A 26,794-nucleotide genomic window follows, 5' to 3' on the forward strand; every position below is an offset into this window, starting at 1 on the left:
TTTTTAAAGCTAGATTTGAGATGAGACTTTTTTTTGCCCTTTTTAGGTCAGATTATTATATATTTTATGCAATCTAAGGTCACACCACGCGGACGAAATCGCGGTCATAGCTAATCTTTAATAAATCAATACTAAATTAAATACATCTTATCTAACAAACATTAATCCAACGAACACAGCATTTGTTTGTTGCTCGAGCGAAGACTACAAGATGTAAAATATAAGATATTTACTGTAGAATATGTGGTAACGTATTCGAGATTCAATGTTTGTCTCAATATATTCTGAGATATCATGAAATATAGATACAAATAGCTGCCAATAAGTTTGCGTTTGCCATGTGCCAAAATATCAAAAGTGATAGTTTATAGTTCTTGTGTAGTAAACTAACACTGGCTATAGCTAGTGTACAACTGTTTTATGCCTAAAGTTTCAATCATCTGACTTTTATATTGTTTAGAATATATTTTGTTTTTTCAGATATGTCATTTAATTATAATAAATATTAAAACAAAAATTTGTGACTTGAAGAATCTGCATTTATATACTACTTTTTATTAGTTTAATAGAGAGCGTCGGTCTACTGGTTACTACTCCGAGTCACGCTAAAAATTCGGTTGTTCAAGATTCTGTCAACGCAAAAGAAAATTATTGGTTTTATTATAAAAACTTTTAAGCTTTGATGAAATCTGATTTAATTGGTCTAGGTCTAGGTTACACCTAAAGTTAATCCTTAAAATATATCTAACATTACAATCTCTTTGCTATGGAAGAAGTTATATACGAATAAATACCTATAAAACGTATAAAATATAAATTACTAAACCTTAAGAAAGCTCAGCAAAAACTGCCCGGGATTCTCTTTTCAGTGATATAGAACGAAATATTAGTATAATATTCGAATAGCTTCTATTTCTTTGTAATGAAATGAAAATCCGTAGAATCCCGCTATAAATTGCACTTTCAATTTACGCTGCTGTTCACGGCACTGACAGTAATTACAGCGGTTTACAACTGTAGACAATGAATAGTGAAAAACTTGTATTAATACAAAAAAGTGAAGGTACGAGTATTCATTAAATATAATTTAATGGCAAAGGATATAAAGTTTATACACAATGATTACGACGGCTTCGGTGGTCTAGCGGTATGGCCGCTTTACTTCTGATGGTTGCGGGTTCGATTCCTCGCACGATGCAAACATTTGTATTTATGAGTGTGACTGTTTTTATCTGTCTGTGTGTTTTCTATGTATATTATGTAATTGTGTATTTTCAAAAAATGAGTACTCATTTTTTGTATATAGAAAACACCCAGATAGATAAAAACAGACAACTGATATAACATAAATATTTAGGTATTTATATCAGTTGTCTAGTACCCTTCTACTTCGATTGGGACTAGACGGCGCTGTGTTAATTGTTCAGGGTTATTTATTTATTTATTTATTTACTGATATAAAAAATATTATTAAAAGTTAATATGAATCATAGAATAAATTTTATTGCATATATTTATTGTATTCTACGGATTCATTTATAATGACTGCCACTAATAATATAATTATTGGATATAGGGATATTTATATTAAGACTGATTATGACTGAGTGATTACTATTATATGCTTTTATTTTCTGATGTATCCATGATCTAATCTATTCATCATATTAATGCAGATTTATGCTGACCAACAGCCCGATATGAATATAATTCTGTGATATTACTTTCACTGACATACGTATGGGAAGTCAGGGATGTCGTAACTGTACAAGAAATCTCGTATAAATAGGATTTGGAATTCGGCAAGAGAATATTTTCAATCTCTTACAAAGTCGCACGAGATATTGACGGCCAAAATATAAGGATGTACGAAATATGTGAGCTAACTTGAGCCTATATACGATATTTTGTCAGATTTTTTAGTTATTTGAAGCAGACTAAATGTTTTAAAGTTGGCAATCCTGATCAGAAGAATATTTTCATTCTCTTACAAAGTCGCACGAGATGTTGACGGCCAAAATATAATGATATATGAAATTTGTGAGCTAACTTGAGCCTACTTACGATATTTTGTCAGATTAAGAGTTCTTCGTAAAGGACTATATGTTTCAATGTTGGCAACCCTGATGAGAAGACACAGATTTCGAGATAGCGAGGACAGCTATTATAAAGAAAGACATATGAAATACATATTTATTTTTTACTAGATTTTACCCGCTGTTACGCTGGTGTTAAGAAGTATTATTATTAATTAGGTATAGTTTTTGCGGCTTTACTTTTGTTTCCTTTCTTAGGGGATGCCTATGTCATAGTAGCTTTATGCATGCAAAGTCTCAGCCCGATCGGTTTAAAATTGACAAAGTTTCATACAAACTTTCATCCCCTATTTTATCCCCTTGGGGGTAGAATTAATCAAAATCCTTTCTTAGCGGATACCTACGTCATAACATCAACCTGCATGCCAAATTTCAGCCCGATCCGTCTAGTGGTTTGGGCTGTGCGTTGATAGATCACTATGTCAGTCACCTTTGAGTTATATATATTTAGATTTAGATTTCAAACTTGTTAATGAATATGATACGGACACTGTATTGTACTGCTGAGTGACAGAGTTTCCTCTGATGTTCGTATTATACTATCAGCCATTTAATATTACACACGTATAGACAATTGGTGCTATAGACAGTTATGACGAGGAGTTTCTTTATATTTTCATAAGACCACAGCTACACACTCCAGGTGTAGCTGTGGTCTCCCAATGCACACAAATCTTAAGAAAATCATTAAGTAATCTCATGATGCGCACGAAGATACTAAGAAGCATAGACGCCTTAGGTTTGTCTATTACAATAGCGTTGGTTTTATACGCACAAAAACCCATTTGAACGGCTACTGCGGAAAATGGAACCCTTAATCGTAATAGTACAAAGTAAAAATTTAAGTTCTTAAATATATATATCTATCTATTTTTGAATTTTATATGGCTAATATTGAGTACATAAATTTTATGTATAGTAAAATTGTTACGAGGTGAAAATTGTTCGTTTGTGTGTTAAAGTTTCAAACAAAACCGGCTAGAGGAATTGGGTAATGTGGGTCCACAAGCCGGTAGAAGGTAGAGAAAGTTGAAAAATATACTTTTCAAAAGGGGAATTTTAAACATAATAATATTAATTAGGTCACCTAATATTTCCTTTATTAATAAATTAATACAGGACGTAAATTGATTATGTCTGTTTTGTATTAAATACCGTATACAAATACATTCGTGGTGGGCGCAATAAATTTATAAAACAATGCCTGTTATACAAACGTAATGATAAAAATATTTAAATGACAGTGATAGTAAAACCTACACTAAAAATATAACTTTAATCAAACAGTGTCATACAGAAACCTTGTTTATTGTATCCCATAGAGAAACAAAGGCTTGATCGATCAAAGTTATATAAATTAATGACACGAATCAGCTACTGATACATGTTCGTATCTAAATTAAATTCATGAATCAATTGTCTGTTCGACAGGTCATTTGCTAATTCCAATGTACTTCGGACAATAGACGGTTATCATTGTTGACCTAAATACTTATACGAATCAAGGGTAAAAAGGTGTCTCCCATTCACATTGAACTAAAAATGTACGTTGATTGAATGGTTGTTATTGGACTTACTAACATTGAGCTATTATGTGCTCGTATTACTTACCATATAGAGGAGATATCATATTTACAGGTAGGAGCAAACAATTGTGGTGTAGTCACCATACTTTACATTGCTTGCTTTATTATACGAGTTTGAATAAACGTTCTTTGCTATTAGACATCAAATAATTCGTGAAACAAAAGCAAATGAGCAGTGTGTCATTTTTTATACAATAGTGCGTTCATGCTTAGATATGAATCTAAGCAATGTCGCTTCTGAGACTACTATAGTAGATGTATAATATATTTATGCTTATGAGTGATATATGGCGCCTATTGTTTTATTAAGGAGTATACTATACAGCAGATTATTTTGTTATATCGATTAAAAGATAATATAGTTAAAGGTAAATATTACAAGGTTCGTATAAATATCAAGGTGATGGGTCAGCGTGTGATGTTGTTGTTGATGTCGTGATGTTTGTTGTGCCTTTTATGTACATTGGTGTGATAGTGTCGAATTTCATAAAAGCGTTTATCACGATATTCTATCGACCAATAAAGGTGATCGGAAGAGGCTTCACAAGCTTCAAAGCGAAGTATTCGGAATATGGTTTACTTAATATGAGATACTTTATTGATGGCGTTGGTCACGAACGCATGAATTTGTTGTGAAAATTTTATGCAATGTGTGCATTCGATTTTCAAACTATTTTGGCATACAATAAGCTACGAAGGTTGTTACCTATAAGGTTCGAGAATTGCTCGTACTTTAGATTGTAAACGTTATTTTGTTTTGTAATGATGCTCACGTGCGTGAATGATGCGGTTAAAAGATAATAATAATACAATAATGTGTGAAAGTCACTAAAAAGTACTTTTGAATTTAGAATTCTGAACAATACTTTTAAATTTCGAACAAAAGAAGGAGCATGATGCATGATAATAACATTGTTTTCTTTTTTACTGCTTCCTTTTATACCATATTTATTTTTAAAATTAGCTGTCCCGGCAAACGTTGTTTTGCCTTAAAATAAAAAAAAAATTAGGGGTGGACTACCCCTCATATTTAGGGGGATGAAAAATAGATGTTGGCCTTTCTCAGACCTACTCAATACGCTCACAAAATTTCACGAGAATCGGTCAAGCCGTTTCGGAGGAGTATGGGAAAACTATAAACTATCACGAGAATTTTATATATGTTTTTAGGTCTTTATAACTGTAAATTTTACATAAGTACATTAATATACAACAAATCCTTAGGTTACCTTTATGTAACATTTATTTTTACGTATTTACTCTCTCCAAATTAAATACCGCGACAGCACCCATTTTAAAAGTCCGGAGAATATAAACTTGTGCTATTTTGATTGCGTAATTTAGGTATACATAACATATATTTATACGTAACTGAAAGCAGCTTTAAGGCCATGATATTTTATTATTTAACACCTACTCTATATCGTGAATTGTATATGATCTAAAACACTAAGCACGTGTTCCATAAAATACTTATTACTTAATTTTATTTTTGCACATACTCCCAAGGGAAATATGAGTTCGCTGCCACACATTACGTTTCTAAATAACAAGCTACATTGTAAGTACACGAATATTAACAAATAGAAATAAAGAATAGTTATTTGCGCTCGGAAATTGCTGACCGTATGTTTATTTTTAAAACGAATACTCTGCGTTGTTGTATCGATCTGTCGATCAATTTATATTGACAATATCGAGTTGAGTACGTTACAATTGAGTGCAGATGATTAGACGCGGTGTAATTATGTAATGGGGGACCTTGAGGCTTGACCGTAATCGTGAGGTGGTCAGGTCAGTTGACCGTGTATGGTACAGTTATAAAAGACAGCGATTTCTTATTATAATATTTTTTTATGTGTAACATATTTCGTCCCATTTTCTGCTATCTGTGGGAGTGATTTCGTGGAAGCGGGAACGCTATTTGATTTAAATAATACGGGTGGTAACGTTGGCTGTCAGATGGTACAAACTCATTTTCTGGTTGGTAATGTCAGATGTTACAGATCATATGTGTATATCTTTTTTAAATATATACTCTCTTTCATAGTTTTTGAATAATTAGAATGAATTTTATTATGATTATTAACAATATATAAAAGGTCGAATAGAATAGATCTATGCAGGTCGCAAAGTTACAGGTTTTAGTACCTGATAATATTTATTTCTTTTTATTATTTATAATCATATTTTCCTTCCCACCTATTTCCACAGTATTTATAACCATACCATCATTAGTCTTAATATATTCGACGTTAATTATTAAGATAATGTTATAGCTGTTTTATAATAACATTTGAGTATTTTTTTAGTTAGCAGTAAGATAAAAATAAATTGATTATTCAATATAATAAATATTGAATAATCAATTTTTTTTTACAGTTTTACTGAACCTGGAATTATTATAACTAACAATATATTATACTATAATATATTTTTTATTTCTCTATAAAATTAATAAAATAATGAATTGCCATGACATTTTATAAATATGTTATTATTTGTATTTACAAACATGTTGTTGTTTTATTATTATTATTAGCTACAATATTACATTTTGAATTCGTTTTGAGATACATTCCATCTTTTTTTAATAAATATTGGACAACATCAACGGACCAAATCAGAGCATATGAACTCGTATCATTGTAACCGGTTCATTTTTATAGTTATGTGCAATTGTTACGATTATTTGAATATTCATATTCACCGTAATATAAATATGTTTTATGATTAAATATTAAATCTCAATTGTTTTAAAGGTCATACATTATAAAGATTGTTGTTTTTATTCTTATGGAAACAATTCAAAATGTAATGTAAGTCGACTGCAATTTATTTACGTGTAATTCACCTTTATAAAATATGCAATATAATAAATTGGTAAGTTTTGTTTTTCAAATCTGTGTCATAAAAATATATATCTTTTTACTTGGACCATTGATCAGTCATGGACAAATGCGCTCGCGTGCATTATGATTCATAATCTATGCCCATATTTATATTTACGTCTATAGGTCTGCGACAATTTGAATACTTGTAAAGATAACGGAACAAGGCGTATAAAGACATGTCTAAACCAATGGTTTCATTGTACGTAACATGTAATAAATGAGTTGTATTACGGAAATAGTAAATTCACCTTGAGCAATTGTACGTGTAACAGTTACAAATGACTAGAATTCGCTATGTTATGTTTTTAAATTTGATGGGAGTTTGAAGAAATTTTGTGTGTATACAGATGATTTCCTTATTGTTATTTGCAATGGTTAAAGTAATATATAAATATGAAACGATCTAGTATATTTATAATTTATAATAAATATTATAAGCCACTACTAAAGTTCAGATGCATTAAAAATATTGTTAAATATTACATCTAGTCAAAACTGTAATGATTGCTTTTTTTTATCAACATTTGTGTTCATGAATAAGCCTACTTATTCTGTTTATAAGACTTATATTTTTTATTGTATTATATGCATTTGACTATATCACAAGAGTCTCACAAATAGATCAAAATTACATTTTGAATTATAATTAAGAAATAGGAACATTTGAAATTATATTCTAGGCTTATAATTAAAATATGGAATTGATCGGTACAGGTACATTTATTATATATACGATTATACAGTAGGTATGTATAACTATCTAGAGCATATTTTGTCAATTCGGAAAGTCGCATTTTCTCACGACAGTTACAAGCAAAAAAGTGCCGTGTAATTGAATATAAAGACTATTTTCTAGGCGTGACATGATTTGCTGTTTTCACACCAATTGATATTGGTCTTCAATTTTTTTTACAAATTCAATTATTTAGTTTCCTTATTTTTTTATTTTAGAAAACAATGAATGTTGTTAGGATATTTAGAGATTAATATTATTATGTTTTACGATTTCGGTGGTTTATCAGTAGTTCTCCGTCTTCCTTAACGGTGGTCACGAGTTCAATTCCACGAATGAAACAAACATTTTTATTATTAAAAATTTAAGTTTTTCTATATGTTATTACCTACAAGACAAGTTGTGCTTAACTAGATGACAGTGTGTGAATTGTCCAGGTATATTATTTATTATTGGAATGCTAAGGTGATGTCGTGACTCTGGCCATTTTTTTTTACAGTTTTACTGAACCTGGAATTATTATAACTAACAATATATTATACTATAATATATTTTTTATTTCTCTAGAAAATGCCATTGCACCCATAGTTTCGAGTACATTTAGTTAGAGTTTTTTTAGTGGGCAAGAAACCCACACACTCTCACACCACCCCTCCGGCGTGGCGGGGGACGGTTTTAGATTTTACTAATATATAGTACATATAGGCTATGCGGGACTTTTCTATGTTTTCCTGTATTTTAAAACATTATTCTACCACGTTTTAAATATTGCAGTAATGTATTGTCTAAAATATATATTCATTATTATTAAGTGTTGCCATTGTTTGTCATCCCTTATTTTGTCAAAAGATAAAAAATAAAGGTCGTAAAAATGCCACTAGTGGTAAAACTGGTGCATAACTTTCTAAACATTTGCTGAGATTCAAATTATGTAACTAGGAAATGAGAACGCATGTTAATAAATTTGGAATTATGATACCATTATCAAAATAGAATTTGGAGGATATAGTTTTTAAATGACTTCTACACGGAAGTGGTGTAACAGTTATTTAATGGATTCAAATGTTGACATCGGTATAACAGTGGATGGCGTGCTGTTTAGATAAGATTGATAGAAGATATATTTATGATTTATGTCTATCTTTAGTACAAACAATTATGTTATCTGTGGTACAAATATGCACAACGCTATAAAATAACGATAAAACGAAATATGTAATATAAAACAAACGAAATCAATACAAAAATTATTTATTTATTTAAGACATTTTAGCCGCTTATGTATTATATTCTTTTCCCTACCGTCCAGTTCAGTATACGAATTCAATTGAGAAGAACTGACAAGAAACTCAACTGATTGTTACTTATTTTTTTAAAAAAGACATTTCGTTACATATTGTACTCGTGTATAAGCCTATGTCTAACATTTAATGAAAATCCCGTACATGAACAACTATAGCCATGCACGATCGTCATTCAAGTAATCGTTTAGTAAATAGGCTTTGCTAAATAGTAACATAATAAAAGTAATATGTCTGTATATACCCGTATTAATGTAATGTCTGTCTGTCTGTGTGTTTCTTTAGAAGGGTGATTATAGTCCTACGGAATTGCAAGGTATAAGATATACCATAGTCATCATATAGTAGGGATTTTCATGGTGCTGTTCATGTATATAGGCGATGGTTACTAGTTAGCGTCAGATGGACCGTCAGCTTGATTGCCATTTAATTGGTCATAATAATTAGTCATTAAATAAATATAATATAAGTAATCAGATGCACGCAAGCACGTGCAAATGTAGCAGTAATTTATTTTATGATGTTTAAAAATATTTAGTCAGTTGGTTACGATATAAGACAATATAGTGATAGAGCAGTGACGTTTTTCTTTACTTTAGAGATTTAACAATCCATTTTTAGTGGTTTTATTCTCTTATTAGTTACTTACCCACTTTCACTAAACATAACAGTAATAAATACAGTTTACAGTTCAACAGGCTGAAGATACTTTACAACAGAGGCCAAATTTAGAGAACCCAGAATGGACGAATTATTAGCCTTTGTTTTTGCTATCCCAAGAGGATATAGGTGTTAACTGATAATAATATGTATTCTTATATAGTTTGTATTCGTACTAAATTTGTTTGAAGATATAACCTCTGATGGAATCTAATTTTAAACACAATTGACAAAGTTAGCTGTGTGGGGTTTGAAATAAGTGCGGTTGAAGCAGACACCTTTAAACAAAGCCTATCTCGGTCTCAGTATTTAGATTTTAGTATAATTAATATCAGTTACTATTTAAAACCTCACATTATTATAAATATTTGATTGAATTGATGTGTTAGAACACATCAATTCAATCAAATTTAAAAAGTTATAAGCGACAAATTTAAAAAGTTATAAGCGAGCGTTCCTCGTTATACGTTCTTAATTTTGTAAATAAAAAGAAAATAAAAGGCAATGGAACACAAACTTCTACTTTCATCAGTTCTAAACTACTTTCGCGGTAAATCATATATACCTATAAATTTTTAGTGCTGGTGAGTAATTAAATCGAAAGAACGTATATTAATCATAATGCACGATAAAGTCAACATTGTAAACATTATTTTAAATCATCATTAGAGTAATTAAACAGAACGGGGGCAGCGAAACGGAGTGGCGATATTAATTAGCACTGCAACCAACTTAAGCTTTGTTTGCCTAACTTATTACATGCTTAGCTTTCCCTGAATACAATAGATAAGTTTATACAACAAAATACTGTGGCCGACGTGTGGGATTTAACTTTGAGAGTGCATTTTGTCTAAAGAAAAAACTTCTGATAATGTAATGATCTATTATTGTTGTGATCGTTCATTGTCTCTCACAATTAAAGTCTAATTTTAGGTTGATGTTATAAATCATGTTTTTTTTTATTCTTAGTTATAAAGGTATGGACCATTTTAAATCGAGAATCTGATATAACAAATCTTCAGTCACATTTTAATAATAATAAAAACTAATTTTGAATGTCATAAATAAAATAATTTTGATATATATTTAAATAATGCTAATGTCTTGTATTACATAATCACTTTTTTTAGAATTCACATGTTTATGAGGACAACTGTATCGAGTAGACAATTTTGTACAAAATCTTATTCAGATAAAATGATCAATAATGACGTATTTGAAATGAATTCTTGTTAAATTAAACCCGTTTCATTCCTTGTCTCCTAAGCGCATCTAAGATTTAGCTGCAACAGGATCGTAAGTACATACCGAGCTCGGAGATTCATTGGAGTGTAACAACAAGTTTCCGTCTGAGCTAAGCGAGAATCTGTTTACAGAATTAAACCCGGTAGGGTTTCTAGTTTCAAATATTAACCAGATATCCTGCTAAATACATTTTGGAATAAATAATTATGCACTAGATGGAGCAGCGGCTTACTAGGCGGCGGTATACTGTTTTATTTTCGGATAGTCGTGGGTTGGATCACGGATAGTAAAAACGTATGTAACATATTCAAAATTAATACCTTGAGAAATTTTTTATGTCATCCTATTACAATATTAAAAAAAATATTTTTTTATAATATATATTACTACTAGAACTACATACAGCTATAATCTGCCTTCTTGAGGCATAAAATATTGATAGTGTTGTTTAAAATCTCATTTGAGACAAACTTACGTAATAACTATTTGAAATTAAAATGAATTTTGTAATATCCGTTAGTGATATATTATACAATTCCTTTATAATATTTGTGATTATTTTAGTATTTTACTGATAGTTGTATATTAGTTTAGTCGCTATTTATTATTATTAATCATAATATAGTGTAGAACCTAAATTGCACAAATTCAAGAATTTGAGTAGAGGTACCTAAAATAAAATAATAAGGAAAATATATATTACAAACTAATAATTCCACTTATAATGACACGATCATTATAATAAGTGCACCAAACATTTATGGCGGTAGGCAAAAGCTACTAGATAAATAAGTACATAATAATATCGTATCCGCAATCACAAGTGAAAGTTGTTACTTAATTCAATTTACTAGTAGATATTTAATAGATACAGGCTAAAAAATAAAACAATACAACTCGTATTACAAATTGGCAACAATTATAGACGTTGATAACTATCAAGAACAATATAATCAGCGAAATGATTTTTATTGTGTTACGTAAGATCTTTAAAAGTATGTGAACAAAAATATCTAGGTGTTAAAATAAACTATTATTTGTAATATTTTTTTTTGTATTTTGCTGACCACAGGTCTTTACGGTGATCTAGATTTAAAGGTCTTGGTTGTGAGACCTTGACAAAAATGGTTAAATCATGGTACATGTTTTTCGAAAAATTTGAGATAAACCAAACCGAAAACACCAAAATGAATTCAGTTTTGACGAAAATATCAAATACATACTCATACAGAGAAAATAGAATCAAACTTCTTTTTTTTCAGTCGGTTGAAAAATGTAAATATAGTAGGTATAAGAGAAAGTATATTTGATGAATGAAACTATGATTTACATATGTAGAGATTAAGATGGGTATCTCTCTTTTCATCTTTTGTACCGTCTTATTAAACCAGTAGGTACATAATGCATTTACTAAAAATCTACAATACAAAATTGACCTAGTGAAAGTTTGTTTAACAAATAATAAGTGTGTAATATTTATTATATTCAAATATTAAATCAAGCTCACATAGAAATTTCGCATTGTATCACATTTCACTACCATCTGTCAATATTATTAATTAAGTATTACGTTTGTTGATTGGCGTTGGCCATGACTCGGAATGCATCGGAAAGTTATTGACTTTTGATAATGAAACCAGTTTGCGGTAAGCTGACCGACACACCACGGCCCCGTTCAATACCAGCTAAGATTACTTCCAAACTGTCTCCGTAAACAATAGCTTCATTTGTTTACTGTACATTGCCAACTTTACTAAAATCTCACACTAAATATTTTATAGCGAACAAGAAGTGTAGTACGTAGTTGCAACTTTATCGCAGTATCTTCAAATTACAGGTTATAACTGGTCATAGACAGGCTTATAGCCAGCGTTCACGCTCAAGTTTAGCGGCACAACTTTGTTTTTTTTTAATTTATATTAATTTGTATCAATCTGAGTGAAGGAAAATCGTAAAGTTAAATCTAAATGATAGCCGTATAAAAGCTTCATAATTGCTTTAGTAACGTTAAACAGTTGCACGATAAATGGATCATTGATGATACTTAAAATAGATTATTTAATAGAGCTTGAAGCTATTAAAGCTTATTAAACATAATAATTTTTTACAATATATTATATATATGAACGGGGCACTACTTGAATGATTAAATAACAATTTTCAATTAAGGACGATTATATCATCATTATTATTAAGCCATGACTAAATACTATATCCCGTATAGCAGTAATAAGAAAGAATTTTCAAGTAGATTTAAATTTTCTTCGTCAATAAGTTACAACAGCAATAAACAATAATAAATATGTTAATACTGAGAGAAGGGAACTGATACTTTAGGTATATAAGTTTCTATTTAGTTTAGGTACCGGGGATCATTTTTGTTATGTTGACAATTTATGTCAATATTGGACGCAAAAATAAATTATTATTATTATCTATTATCATTAAAAAAAACAATTCGATGCAATCTAAGGTTCATGAAAAATTTTACTTCAAATGAATGAATGAAATTATCAGTTATAACATCGTTGGGTGCCGGTTAGAAAGTTTCGCTTTTAATAGTGCAAAATTAGCGTCTCTTGTATTGCGTATATCAGAACACCTTTGTCACGTATGTCTTGTAAGGTTTAATAAAAGCATATTTGAAATATCTCTTAAGTGGCCGCATAATAAAATTGTCTGACATGGAAAACCTGTGGTTAGGCGATCACGATAAGTTTCGTAAATTCGCTTGTTTCTAGCAAATACGAGTATACATTATATTTTGTAATACATTTAGAAACATTAGAATGATAATTATCACTTCTTGCTGGCGAAGTTGGTAAAGAAACACCTTCCATAGATAAGATAATGACTAGTTAGTCTATATCAATATTTTCAAAAATCATTTATATAAATAACTACTTACAATTGCAATAAGGATAGATAGGTATAAAATAATATATTGACTGTAGCGAATTTATTCGATAATATAAATTGCGGTTGTCAGACAAAAACATGTCTATTCGTGTCATTAGGAAATACTTTCTAGAAACGTAACAAGATAAAAGCGTTCTCCATCTAATGTGACATTATTAGCGTACTGGTGTACAAAGAGATGCAAACTGCGATGAAGTGTTGGTACACACTTATTTATCTGGTGACGGAAAGACGGCTAACACCTCGCTTTCTACGAACAGGAAGGAATCCATTGTTTTCTCTAACAGAGAGGCATCTATAGATGGACTAACCTAATCTATCACTTTGCACACGCAAAACTCCATTCATTTACATACCTACACAATTTTCGTTAATGATGATCGTAAATTTCGCTACTTATTCAAATTTATGTTGTCTTAAGCAACCCTGATAAACAATGTGGGTACGTGAGCCCAAGTAATGAATTCATAGAGGAAACCGTATTTTGTTAATGACAGTGTTTGCAGCGATCTCTCGGCGGGCTTTCAACAGGCACCGTGTAATTTTCTCGAACCGGACAGGTACCTAGTCGGTAATAGTGTAGTTGAAAAAGGAATTTCTCGCTGAGAATTTCTCGTCTAACAATAAACAGTTACTTGTTTAACGGGGAAATGAGAGGGATACGAGGAGCGTCTAAAGAGTGGTAGTTTTCTTAAAGTTGGTTAGGTTGCGTCGGGCGCAGGCGGGGTTTTAATGGAGTATTCGCCGAGTGTCGTTCTCAAGCAATCTAGACAGCCGCTTCGGGCACTACCGACGCCCCTGCGATTCCCTAAATTGCTTGGGCTGTAAATTCACACCGGCCATATTTAATAAACTAAAAGTACAACTAAATTTAACTATGAACTAACAGTTTTCGTATTATTGCGAATCGTGTATCACAAGTATGTTGGACGTAGATGTGCATTTTAGTATGTATATTTTGGCGTAAAGATCTTACATCTCAGATATGAGCCATAGTCATTTGTTTATAAAGAGATTATTGCTACTATTATGTAATATTATGTTATCTGTGCTACTATTAAAATAATTACTACAAAATAATTATAATTTTCAGCGAATTAGTGGTTATAATTTCTCTCTTACATGTTGTCAAATACTGTTTTAGGTTATTGTCCTATTCAGTGGTGTCGTGACATTATTCTAAGTACTACCAAATTTCAGCGACATTGATTTAGTACTCTTGTGCTACATTTTACGGTATCTCACATACTTGTGGGTGGTCACAGTATTAGAGGTTGACTTAAAGAGCTTGCTGCAGCTAAAACCACTAAACTCCTTAGCAAACTTAGACAAATGGATTTTATAGTGGAAAGGTCCTTGTTCCGTACCTTCACTTTGTTTTATGTTAATTATTCAGACTACTCGCCTTCGCTTATACAGGGTTATTAGGTAAAAACGTTTCAACAAAGCTTAATTGAAGTATCTCAGTAAAATGGTAATGTGCAAGTGCAAAGTTTTGCAAGTTAACAAAACAAGCAAGTATGTTACATGAAATTACCAGGAAAATAAAATCGTGCTAGCTAGTTGAGAAGATTAGTTCTGTATATACTAATATATAATATATACTATAATTAACAGTCATGTATTAAAATTAGCCGTGTGTAAGTGCAAAAAAATATATTTGTGAGTGTATATGTATTGGTCTGTGTTTTACAGTTGTCTATTATCATAGAAACTAAGTATATATGTAAGCTGTGTTATCACTGCCATGCTGATATTGTAGTTATTATCATCATTGTATTTATAGATCGACATATAGATATGTTTGTTGATCGATACTAAGCTAGTAGAGTAATAGATGCATGAATTTTTATGTCGAAATATTCGTTTTTTATTTTGACTAACAAAATACGAATGTGTGAATTTTTCAGGTATAACGGGTGCTTTTTTGTTTAACATTTTTCATAATCACCGCATGTGTTCAGAACACTGAGAAGGGAGCCTTGTTTTTTGTAATTATTTAATATGAGTGATTCTTCAGATACAGAACCGACAATGCTTGATGCACAAGAAAAGAAAGAATTACGAGATTTGACTAGAAAAAGAGGTGCTATTAAGGCACGATTAACTAAATTTAAAGAGTCTATTTCTCTTTTTCAACAAATAAAACCTGACATGTTAAGTAAAATACAAATTGATGAGTTTACGCGTAGAATGAGTAACATTGATACAGCTTACAATGAATTTCAGTCTATTCAGTCACAAATTGAAACATTAACTTTAGATGTGGACAATGAGGTAGAACAAAGAGATAGCATTGAATCTTCCTTTTTCTCCCTCCTTGCCCAAGCACAAGCCATTGTCGATTCTTCCTTACATAAACCAAACAGCGATAATCTTCAAGCAAGATTACACGATGTTACTACATCAATCGCTCCTGGGTCTTTTGGTAATATTCGCTTACCCGAAATAAAACTTCCTAAATTTTTAGGAAATTATTTATCGTGGCTAGAATATAAGGAAACATTCGATTCTTTAATTAATTCAAATGACTCAATGCCTGATATAAACAAATTCCATTACTTGAGATCATCGTTGGAAGGTGAACCTAGAGATATAATTAAATCGATTGAGTTTACCTCTGCTAATTATAAAAATGCGTGGCAATTATTAACTGATAGGTATAACAACATTAACATCCTTATTAATAATCATATCAAGTCTTTATTTAATATTGAACCTTTAAGACATGATTCACATAAGGGTATTCGTTTTATTATTGATCATATTTCTAAAAACTTACGTGCATTAAATACGCTAGGTCAACCCACGGATAAGTGGGATACTTTATTGATATTCATGATAGCTAGCAAATTGGATACTGTGACTCTTTCGAAATGGGAAGAGTATAAAAACAACATGAATTCCTTTCCTGTCTTGGATGAGTTTACTCAATTTTTACGTAACCGGGCAGATATGCTTGAAACTTTATATTTCAATAAAAATAATTTTCAAATTTCGACACGTAATGATAATCATCAATATACTTACAATAATAATAATCGTACTAAAATAACAAAAACGTTTGTCACGTCCTCGTGTGACAAGTCTTACTATAAGGCACCTACCTGTGCATTTTGTAATAAAAATCACAGAATAGTAGAATGTACTGCATTTAAACAATTAAAGCCTGAAGGGAGAATAAATGAATGTTCCAAATTAAATCTTTGTTTGAACTGCCTTCGAAGGGGTCACAATGTATCCCAATGCACATTAGGTACCTGCAGAATTTGCAAGGGGCCTCATAATACATTGTTGCATGTTAAGTCTGAAAGCAATACACATTTAGATAAACAAGACACATTAACCCATGCCTTACCAGTCAGCCTTACCGTATCTTGTAGTAAACAGGTTCTTCTGGGAACTGCTATAATAAATATAATCAATTACAGCAATAATCGTACATACCGGGCTCGAGCATTACTTGATTCAGCGAGTCAGTCTTCATACATTACAAAAAACATGAAAAATATGATAGGTTTAACTTCCCACCATATGGATCCTATTCGTATTATAGGTATAAATGATTCAAATTTCAGTATTTCAGAAAAATGCAACTTTGATTTATATTCTTTGAATACACATTATAATAAAAATATTAACTGTTTAATTGTGCCTAAAATTACTGGTTGTCTACCAAACACAAATATTAATATTTCTGAATTATCATTACCGTTAAATATTCAACTTGCAGATCCCACATTTTTTGAATCCTCAGAAATAGACGTACTTCTAGGTGCGGATGTATTTTTTGAAATTATAAACACAGAAAGAATATCACTTGGAGATAATAAACCTATTTTACAAAGCTCCAAGTTAGGATGGTTAGTGGTAGGACCTTTGGGTTTCATTACAGACAATAACACAAAAACCTACTGTAATTTTAGTAAACAAATTCATAACTCATTAATTAAATTTTGGGAGCTTGAAGAAATACCTGAAATTAATACTCGTAAAATAAATCTGTCTCCTGACTATGACTACTGTGAAAAATACTTTACTGAGACTACTCATAGGTTGTCTGACGGTAGGTTTTCAGTCTGTATGCCATTACGTGAATCACCTGAAACATTAGGGGAAACTTACCATATAGCCCGCAGTAGATTTATTAACCTGGAAAGAAAATTAATAAAAAACCCTGAAATTAAAAAAGATTATAGTAAATTCATTAAAGAATATGAGCTTTTGGGACATTTAACTAGAATTAATAAACCTAATTTCGGTATTTATTTACCACACCATGCTGTCCTACGAGACGGAAGCGAAACAACCAAACTTAGAGTTGTCTTTGACGCTTCAGCAAAGTCATCACTTAGTAAATCTTTAAATGATATACAATATATAGGTCCTACATTACAGGATCCATTATTTAATATTATTGTTCGTTTTAGGCAGCATCGTTACGTCTTAACTGCTGATATACAAAAAATGTATAGGCAGATACAGTTAGACTCATCACAGCGCCATCTACAGTTAATTTTGTGGCGAGATACACCTGACCTACCACTTGAGATTTTACAACTTAACACTGTCACGTACGGAACGGCGTCAGCTCCTTATCTTAGTCAGCGCTGTCTTTTACAATTGGCACATGAGTGTAAGGATAAGAGAATTTCAGACATATTAAAACATGATTTTTATTATGATGACTTGCTAACTGGAGCTGACACTATACCGGACTTAATTTATATTCAACAATCTGTTACACAATCACTAGCTTCTGCGTGTTTTCCATTACATAAAATTCGTAAAAACTGTCAAAACGTATGTCCCAGTTCTAATATAATAAACTCACACTTATTAGATTCTAGTAAGATGTCAAGTGTACTAGGTTTACAGTGGTCTCCTAGTACTGACATGCTACAATTTACTGTAAAAATTGATAACAATTTAAATAAAATAACTAAAAGAATAATTTTATCTAACACATGTAAATTATTTGATCCATTAGGTATACTTAGCCCTTGTACAATTAAATTTAAAATTATTTTACAAAAGTTATGGCTGCTAAAATTGGGATGGGACGATCGCGTACCTGATGATATAAGAGACAGTTGGCAAAATATCGTTAATAAATTACACATACTTACTTGCATAACAATACCTAGACATATATTATGTTGTTCATATGTGGTAACTGAGATCCATTGTTTTGTGGACGCTTCACAAGAAGCTTATGGAGCTTGTGTATACTTACGGAGCTTTAATGATAAGAGCAAACCATCGGTAACCCTTGTGTGCGCCAAGACTCGGGTCGCACCGTTAAAACCTACCACTATACCCCGCCTCGAGCTGTGTGGAGCACTATTAGGCGCACGCTTGGTTGCCAAGGTGTGTCAAGCTTTACGTTGTCCTATACAACGCAAGTTTTTTTGGTCTGATTCCACCATTGTATTGGCTTGGATCAAAAGGCAACCAAAGGATTTAAATTCATTTGTATGTAACAGGCTGATTGAAATTCATGAACTCACAACCAGACAATCATGGTATCATATACCTACTTCTTTAAACCCAGCTGATCTGGCCTCTAGAGGTGTAGCGCCGGATCAACTGCGGAAATCAAAATTGTGGTTTGAGGGACCACCCTTTCTAAATGAAAATGAGTCTCAGTGGCCACTGCAACAACATATAAATTCATGTATAACAGATTTACCTGAACTCAAAGTACACATAAACATTATTAATACACCTCTCTTAGATTACAATAGATTTTCAAAATTAATAAAGTTAAAAGGAACCATGGCATACATACATAGGTTTATATATAATTGTCGTAATAATAAGAAACGTGAAGGAAGCTTAACTACAGATGAATTATATTTAGCTGAATTAACTTTAACTAAACTTGTGCAACATGAATTATTTTTAAATGAGATACGATTACTTAAAAATCAAAAATATTTAAATTCAAATTCACCTTTATTACAGTTAACTCCATTCATTGACAAAGACGGACTGCTCAGAGTGGGTGGTCGCCTTCAGAACTCAGAACATTCCTTTAATAAAAAGCATCCAGCGCTGTTACATAGTAAACATTATTTTACAAAATTAATCATGGAAGGCGAACACTTGCGACTGATGCATGCTGGACCCCAGCTGCTCCTTAGCTCCGTCCGTGATCAGTATTGGCCAATTAATGGTCGTAATTTGGCACGAAGAATAACTCGCGAGTGTATCGTTTGCACTCGCTTACGCGGTAACACTATGGAGCAGCTGATGGGTAATCTACCAGCTGACAGGCTGCACCCTGGATATGCATTTCAAATCTGTGGTGCAGACTTTGCTGGTCCTTTTCAAATATCTACAAGAAAGGGTCGTGGTAGCAAAATTTCAAAATGTTATTTGTGTTTATTTGTCTGTTTTGCTACTAAAGCTGTACATTTAGAGATAGTTAGTGACTTAAGTACAAATGCCTTTATATTATGCCTACGCAGGTTTATATCACGTAGGGGTAAACCTCATACGATTCACTGTGATAATGGTCGTAATTTTGTTGGGGCTAATAATGAGTTGGGAAGGATGTTAAAATCAAATATTTCCGTCTTTGACAGTTTTTTTGCCAATGAAGGCATTAAATTTTCTTTTATCCCCCCTATTCACCCACCATGGGTGGTTTATGGGAATCTTTTGTAAAGTTAGTTAAGTACCACTTGAAACGAATATGTAATACAAGTTTAACTTATGAGGAACTAGACACACTGTTCACACAAATAGAGGCTATCCTAAATTCTAGACCACTTACTCCCCTCTCATCTGACCCCAATGATCTCTCACCTTTAACTCCGGGGCACTTCTTGATTGGAAGACCTATCAGTGCCTTGCCAACGTCGCCTCCGCCACTACATCCTAACCGCTATCAACTAATTGAAGTACTAAGACAACATTTTTGGTCTAGATGGCGTAATGAATATTTATGCGAACTTCAGCAGCGTACCAAGTGGAAGCGTCGGCAGCGAGACATCCAGGTCGGGGACCTAGTGGTATTCAAAGATGCCACCACTCCACCACTGAAATGGAAACTTGGCAGAGCCGTTCAGCTGTTTCCAGGCAGTGACGGGCTTTGCAGAGTAGCGGATTTCAAGACCATCAGCGGGATCGAGAGGAGAGCCCTAAACAAGGTCTGCCTCCTCCCCACGACGCTGCTGGGGGCGGAGGATGTTCAGAACACTGAGAAGGGGGAGAGGGGTGCGGCATCTGCCGGCACCGCTGATCCGCGCGGCGACCGGTCTGCCTCTTCCCATTCAGAAGTCACGGCGAGCGCCCGCGCCACTTAATAATAAAATACCATAAAAATTTTGTACCTTATTCTTCAATATAGCCTTTAAATTATATTTGAAGTTTATTTTTTATGTCTACATAAATCGGGACAGCATGTGAATAGTCACTTTGGCTTTTTAAATACTATTTCTTATACATACACATACTATACATTATAGTACTTGGAAATATTTTGTTCAATTCAATACATTTTTATTGGGGGCTTATGCGAAATGGCCTTAATTATAATTCCAAATCACACAGCTTTAAAGCGAACTTTTTCCATATGAATGGAGATGTATTGACTTTTTCATAAAATTTGTGCTCGCAGTCAACTGTGAAAGACCATTTTTAATATTCACCTCGTCTTCGATTAAAAGTACCTGCCTTAATATTATATTTTTGGAGTCCCTGATTGGAAGTTGGGAGCCGAAGGGAAATGCTTTCGCTTCCTGAATAGATTCAGGCTAAAAGGAAATTGAAGGGTCGTTACGTACGCCCGCCTTTGAGGCCGTCATAAATTTACGAATGGGCCCATGATTGGTATATACAAAACGTTTCATAAACCTTAGAAAGTATTGTGATGTATCTGTGAGAATCGCAATTATTTCTATTTACACTGCAAAGCTGAAAACGAAAATGATGAAACGTAAAAAATTGTTATACAGGGATTTGTTTTTAAACATTCTTTTTAATTATTTTGCTGGCTACCACTAGCCTAATTTATTTCTGTTCTAAAAAGTCACGTAGTCAGTAAAAACAACGTGATTCGCGATAAAATAAATGACAAAACTTTCACTAATGATCAGTTTTGAAAGTTTGAGAAACTGAAACAAACCTCAGTTTCAGCGGTTGAGAAAAAAAACTGCTTCGTTACCAAACGACAAAGGGGAAGTGGAGAAAAAGTGCTAAGAGAAACTGATGGTGTAACTTTGTTATTTCGTGAAATATTTTAATATTGTGTAAATTAAGTAAAGTGCACTACCAGATTGGACTTTCCCATTTCGTGGCATTGAATTTTCGTTGTCTTTTGCAACGGCCGAGAACTTTATAGCTCAATTTAAGGTAACCGATTGAGGCGGTCACGGAAGCATGAACTACACAAGGGGCGAGCCCGTGTTAGCTAATAATGTTGTCGAAACATTCGATAGTTCTGCGATAAAACAACAGAAATATGGCTTAGTACATATTTCATATGAAACTGTGACACTAATTGCTTGTTACAAAAAAATATTCTAGCTGCCTATATACCTGTTTCATGTAAACCACAAGGTTATGGCTATGTAGGGAGTTATCAGATTTTTGTTTTAGGTTAAACAATTTAGAAACATGTATTTATTATATCTACTATGGAGGTAATATGTTTATGTAGGTAAGTATATTTTACCTATCAATATAACTATAGTTATAGTAAAAAATTTAAAATAAGGACAGATTTGTTGGGTGTTGTCCTCACCGGATATTTTATGGAAAGAAACTATGCTAATCCATGGTTGATTGTAACAATATAAAAAGCGAAAGTAAATGTTTTTTTCCAATAGCACATTAAAAGTTTGCATGATAACATCATTGATTATTATCATTTAGTATGAAGATTTAAATTTACAATTCATTTGAAATTTTAGTTAAGATCCTGATCCTTAGTATAATCATTTAGCTCTGAGATAAAATCGTAAAACTTTAATCACATTATGTACAACTAAATAAGAACTAAACTAAAACGTTAGTCTAAGGTTTAGTCTGATTACATTTCAGTCACAAAGATAACTACACCGTTATTTCATCTTAGAGTAGTAGTTCAAAATTAGAATTATTTGCCTTAAGTAATTGTTTGTTGATCTTGAGCGCACATTGAACAAATGCAGCGCGGCAAAGATTAAATTCGTATGCAGCAAACTCACCTTGCGTGAAGTACTAAATATGTGCATATTATTATGTTTGCAATTCCTGTTTAGGGCACTTTTAATTACACCAACATGTGTTCAAACATTTGAAGCCATGAGTAATACATTAGAATTGGTACATTTTCTAGTTCATGAAACAGACAGTACTTGGTCTCATAACGCATGTTTCACGCACGCATGTTGGTCCCTCGTTAATGCGAAGGTTTTCTTACATAAACAATTTCTTTCGTAAACATACCCGCTATTATGAATAGTAATATCCACTTCATGGGTATAATAGCTACGTGACTATATTGCAGAAAAGTTTTACGTCTATTGCAATATTTTCCTTTTCATTGAATATGAATGAATAATTAGTCATTTGCAATTTTAAAAGGAATGAGTGTTTATGTACCTACAATCAATATATTATTCTCATTAACATAATAATATTGCATTAATGAGTATAGATTTCTCATTATAAGAGCTGCCTACTGTTACAAAGCGAGTCACCTGTGTGGTTCTATTTCGATTTTTCCTTCTCTTACGCCAAACGAAAAATTATTTAACTGCTTTGTTTTCGTAATTGCCTCTTTCGATATACAGAATGAAAGGAACTTGAGACGTTATAAGTATATAATGTTAAATATAAATTATGCAATTTCATATTCATATGTGAATTAGTGAAACAACAAATTCTATAATTAATTATATATAATAACTCTCTGAAATCGGAGAGTTTTTATTATTATAATTTATTCTAGATTATAAAGATATTTTATAAAAAATATATATTTATAGACCAGCAAAAATAATTTTGTATAAAACTACTACGTAGGAAATAAATTCGAGAAACGAAATAGAAATTACGAACGTGAAAATATCAATACTAGAGAGTCATTGTTACTTTTGTTTTATATTTATTATATTTTTTTAATGAAAGTCGATCTATCAGATTCTTTTTATTTCGCCGACATTTATTTTTGTAAATAATACTAAGAAATATTTTTTACACAAAACATTTCTTATTGGTTAGTAATAGCACAGATTACATAATATTACATAGTAATAGGTACAGCTATATTCTTAAATAATGTTATGTATTTAACTTTATTTTCGAATTGGTTATTTTCTTTACGACATATCCATGCAGTTCGAATGATAATGATAATGCTAATTGATCTTTTATGAAAGTGAAATGTACGGATCAATTATAAAGCACCATAAGAGTTCTATTTACATTTTTATTTAAAACTAAAAAAAATGCAATAAATCTAGCCTAATAAAACTCTAATTACAGATCCTTTCGCGTTATGTTAAAAATAAATTATTCAAAGTAACAGGATCTAGATCATCATGATACCTATGCAATATGACACCTTGAATAGAACCTGATATTAGAGTTCACTTCCTTTTCCTGCGCTCACTGTAATCACATCGTTAAATGGACTAAGAATAATGATAATGATTGCTCACCCACCACGAAGGTCAAGTTTTCTTTATTTTTTTGTGTTCATTACGCATAACATTCATTTACTGCAAATCATTAGGTACGGCGGGTGAACGCCCATTGGCATTAGTAGAGCAAAGAAATAGAACATATGTATGATCAACAATAATGTGCTATTAAAACATTCATAGAACCCAGCAATGGTTAAAAACTTCGAAAATATGCGTAAACGTATGTTTTGGATTATAATGATAATTTCATTCATAAGCGCACCTGAAAATGCTTATTTGCGTTCTAGCGACTTAAGTAAGTAGTGTAAATGTCCCATATTACAAGTAGTTGACATAGATAAGTTCGTCTCATAATCGATAGTTGTTGTAAATTGAATAAATACAATTTTTTGCTCTCCTTTTTATATGCATTATGCAAAATCGTGTTTTTATTTAGAAACACTTTTTAAGTAAATACGACGAAAAAGTTCGTCAGCCCATTAACAGGTGAAGCACGAAACTGTTATGACGTTGGTCTAAGTTTAGCACGTAATTTGTTCTCTTTCTAATGATCCGAGACAAATAGTCAGTTTGTTTCATAATACACTTTTACTTTTTATACTTAAATGTGTGTTTCGAATAGCTCCAAGTGAAAGTATCTTGGACGCTTTGTTTGACAACTTGTCACTTGCGGACTAATCTAGTTTCGAAATGTGACAGTAGTAATTTGTAATAGATAATATAAACCTTATATAGCTATTAGCATATTACGTAATAAGTGTTTTATTAGTGAAAATATTAATTACATATTAATTAACTGTTAATATATTTATTGCATATTTAATATATATCTGCAAAAACTACTTTACTTACCTACCACCTTCAATTGTGATCAAATTTGAGTAGGAATAAAAGGAGGGTAATTTATTACAATAAGAATTATAAAAAACTGTATTGTAGAATTTGTGGCTACAAAAAAACAGCTAAATTGTAAAACTTTCAATATTTGAAATAAACCGAAGCATAATTTATTTCTGATCTACGATTTAAACTCTTAATTATAAACTTCAGTTGAGTCGTATTCTCGTAAACTCTAGAAGATATATAATGTAATATGATTATTTTTTAATCTGTATATAACTTTATTATAATAGAATTGTAACACACTAACCTCGTTTTATTGTGAAAATGTTTCTTTTGTCAATTCACAAGTACTAAGCGGAATGCATTATGTCGAGGCATGCAAAATCATTGCACACGACTTGTGCAATGTGCGGATTTCAGAAAGAACTCCTATATATGGGCAAAAGATTAATGATGGCTATTGAAACTAGCTATAGGGCGTGATTCATAATTAGGTATAGCAAAATATTCAATGGGCAATATAGAAAATTTGCAATGAGAAAATCTTTTACTACACAAAAACGTAAACGTATACGATAATTACAAATCGTGTAAGATCAAATAGAAATAAATAGTACATAATTTTAAACGGCTTGAAAATCAGTTGCGTAATTTTAAAGATTTAGGCCTAAATAGGGACAGACAGCGACAGCTTCTTTATTTTATACTCTGTAATGATTGATACACTTATAAATGTTTTTAGATGGTATATTTTATTAAAGGCCGCTTCTCTTGTATATATATGATAAAATAGATAGTTCATAGTTAGTAGTAATAATTTCGTTAATAAGTTTATTGCCTCTAATTGATTTGAGCAATGTTTTATTACGATAAATTTAACATCATACATTATAATTATGCATAACGTAATGTACTTCATCTAAATTATAATATTACAGATACATGTTAATTATAGAATTAAATAAAATATGGCGCTGCAAATATAGGTAGTAATATTGATGACGACTTAATTTATATGTAAAGATTTTTATTATGCCTGTTAAGGTATAAGGACTATTACGTCAATAATATGTTGTAACAGGCATTCAAAGTATTATCACGCGTACAAATCATACGTAAACGTAAAGATAGTAGAAAAACTGAGACAAATACATAGATTTATTATATTACTTATTCTGTTAGTAATAATAGTCCACGTTCAAATTTGATTAAGATGAAAAGTGGATATTGCGATATCATTAATACAAAATGCAATTTTCTAAAAAACTCATTCTCAAATTAACTATTTTTGTTATTATTACATTAAACTCTTCAGTAAACAATATTAATTAATTAGTTCTATATTTATATATTCCATTCGTGTGTTTATAGTTATGCCTTTACAGTTCCTAAATATTCATACACTGAATGTGATATGCTATTAATAAGACAGATTTAATTAAAATTGATTTAGAGGTTTTCTCTTCATGTACGCTGTGAGTCAGTACAATTATGTTTTCTCGTATCTAATAAAGTTTGTGGAAAACTACAGATATATACAGTTTTCGCTATTGTGGGCGCTTTGCATAAAAGTTTAAGATGGAAATTTGATTTTGTAGTTTAATTTGCGAAGAAAAATATTTAAAATAATTAGATACAAAAGCAGTGGAGATTTTACAGCGAAACATCATTTTTGTGAAGCGCCACAGCGCTTAACTGTATAAGAACAAAAAGCAACTGCTATGTGCACAAACTTTGGTCGCCTGCAAGTTGAAAAAGTTATACTAGCGGACATAAAAGCTACACTATTATAATGATGTCACATAAAGCAAAATATACAAACTGAAACGTGTTTGTACTAACATTTTCAAGCATACAGTAAGCTACATATAAATGTC

The 26,794-nt window shown here is 31.4% G+C and overlaps 2 protein-coding genes across 3 annotated transcripts in view; one reads left to right on the forward strand and one right to left on the reverse strand.

Moving 5' to 3' along the window:
- LOC131854735 (uncharacterized) overlaps positions 1 to 26,794 on the reverse strand; it is a 151,590-nt gene that overhangs the window by 82,445 nt on the left and 42,351 nt on the right. The gene's annotated exons all lie outside the window — the stretch shown is intronic.
- Positions 15,439 to 20,747, forward strand: LOC131854759 (uncharacterized). The gene is made up of 2 exons (XM_059205899.1): positions 15,439 to 19,759; positions 20,167 to 20,747. The coding sequence occupies exons 1-2, from the start codon at positions 15,439 to 15,441 to the stop codon at positions 20,745 to 20,747; spliced, it is 4,902 nt and encodes a 1,633-aa protein (XP_059061882.1).

This window comes from Achroia grisella, unplaced genomic scaffold (assembly GCF_030625045.1).
Source record: "Achroia grisella isolate CSIRO2021 unplaced genomic scaffold, CSIRO_AGI_Agris_v1 utg1245, whole genome shotgun sequence".
NCBI classification, from domain to species: Eukaryota; Metazoa; Arthropoda; class Insecta; order Lepidoptera; family Pyralidae; genus Achroia; species Achroia grisella.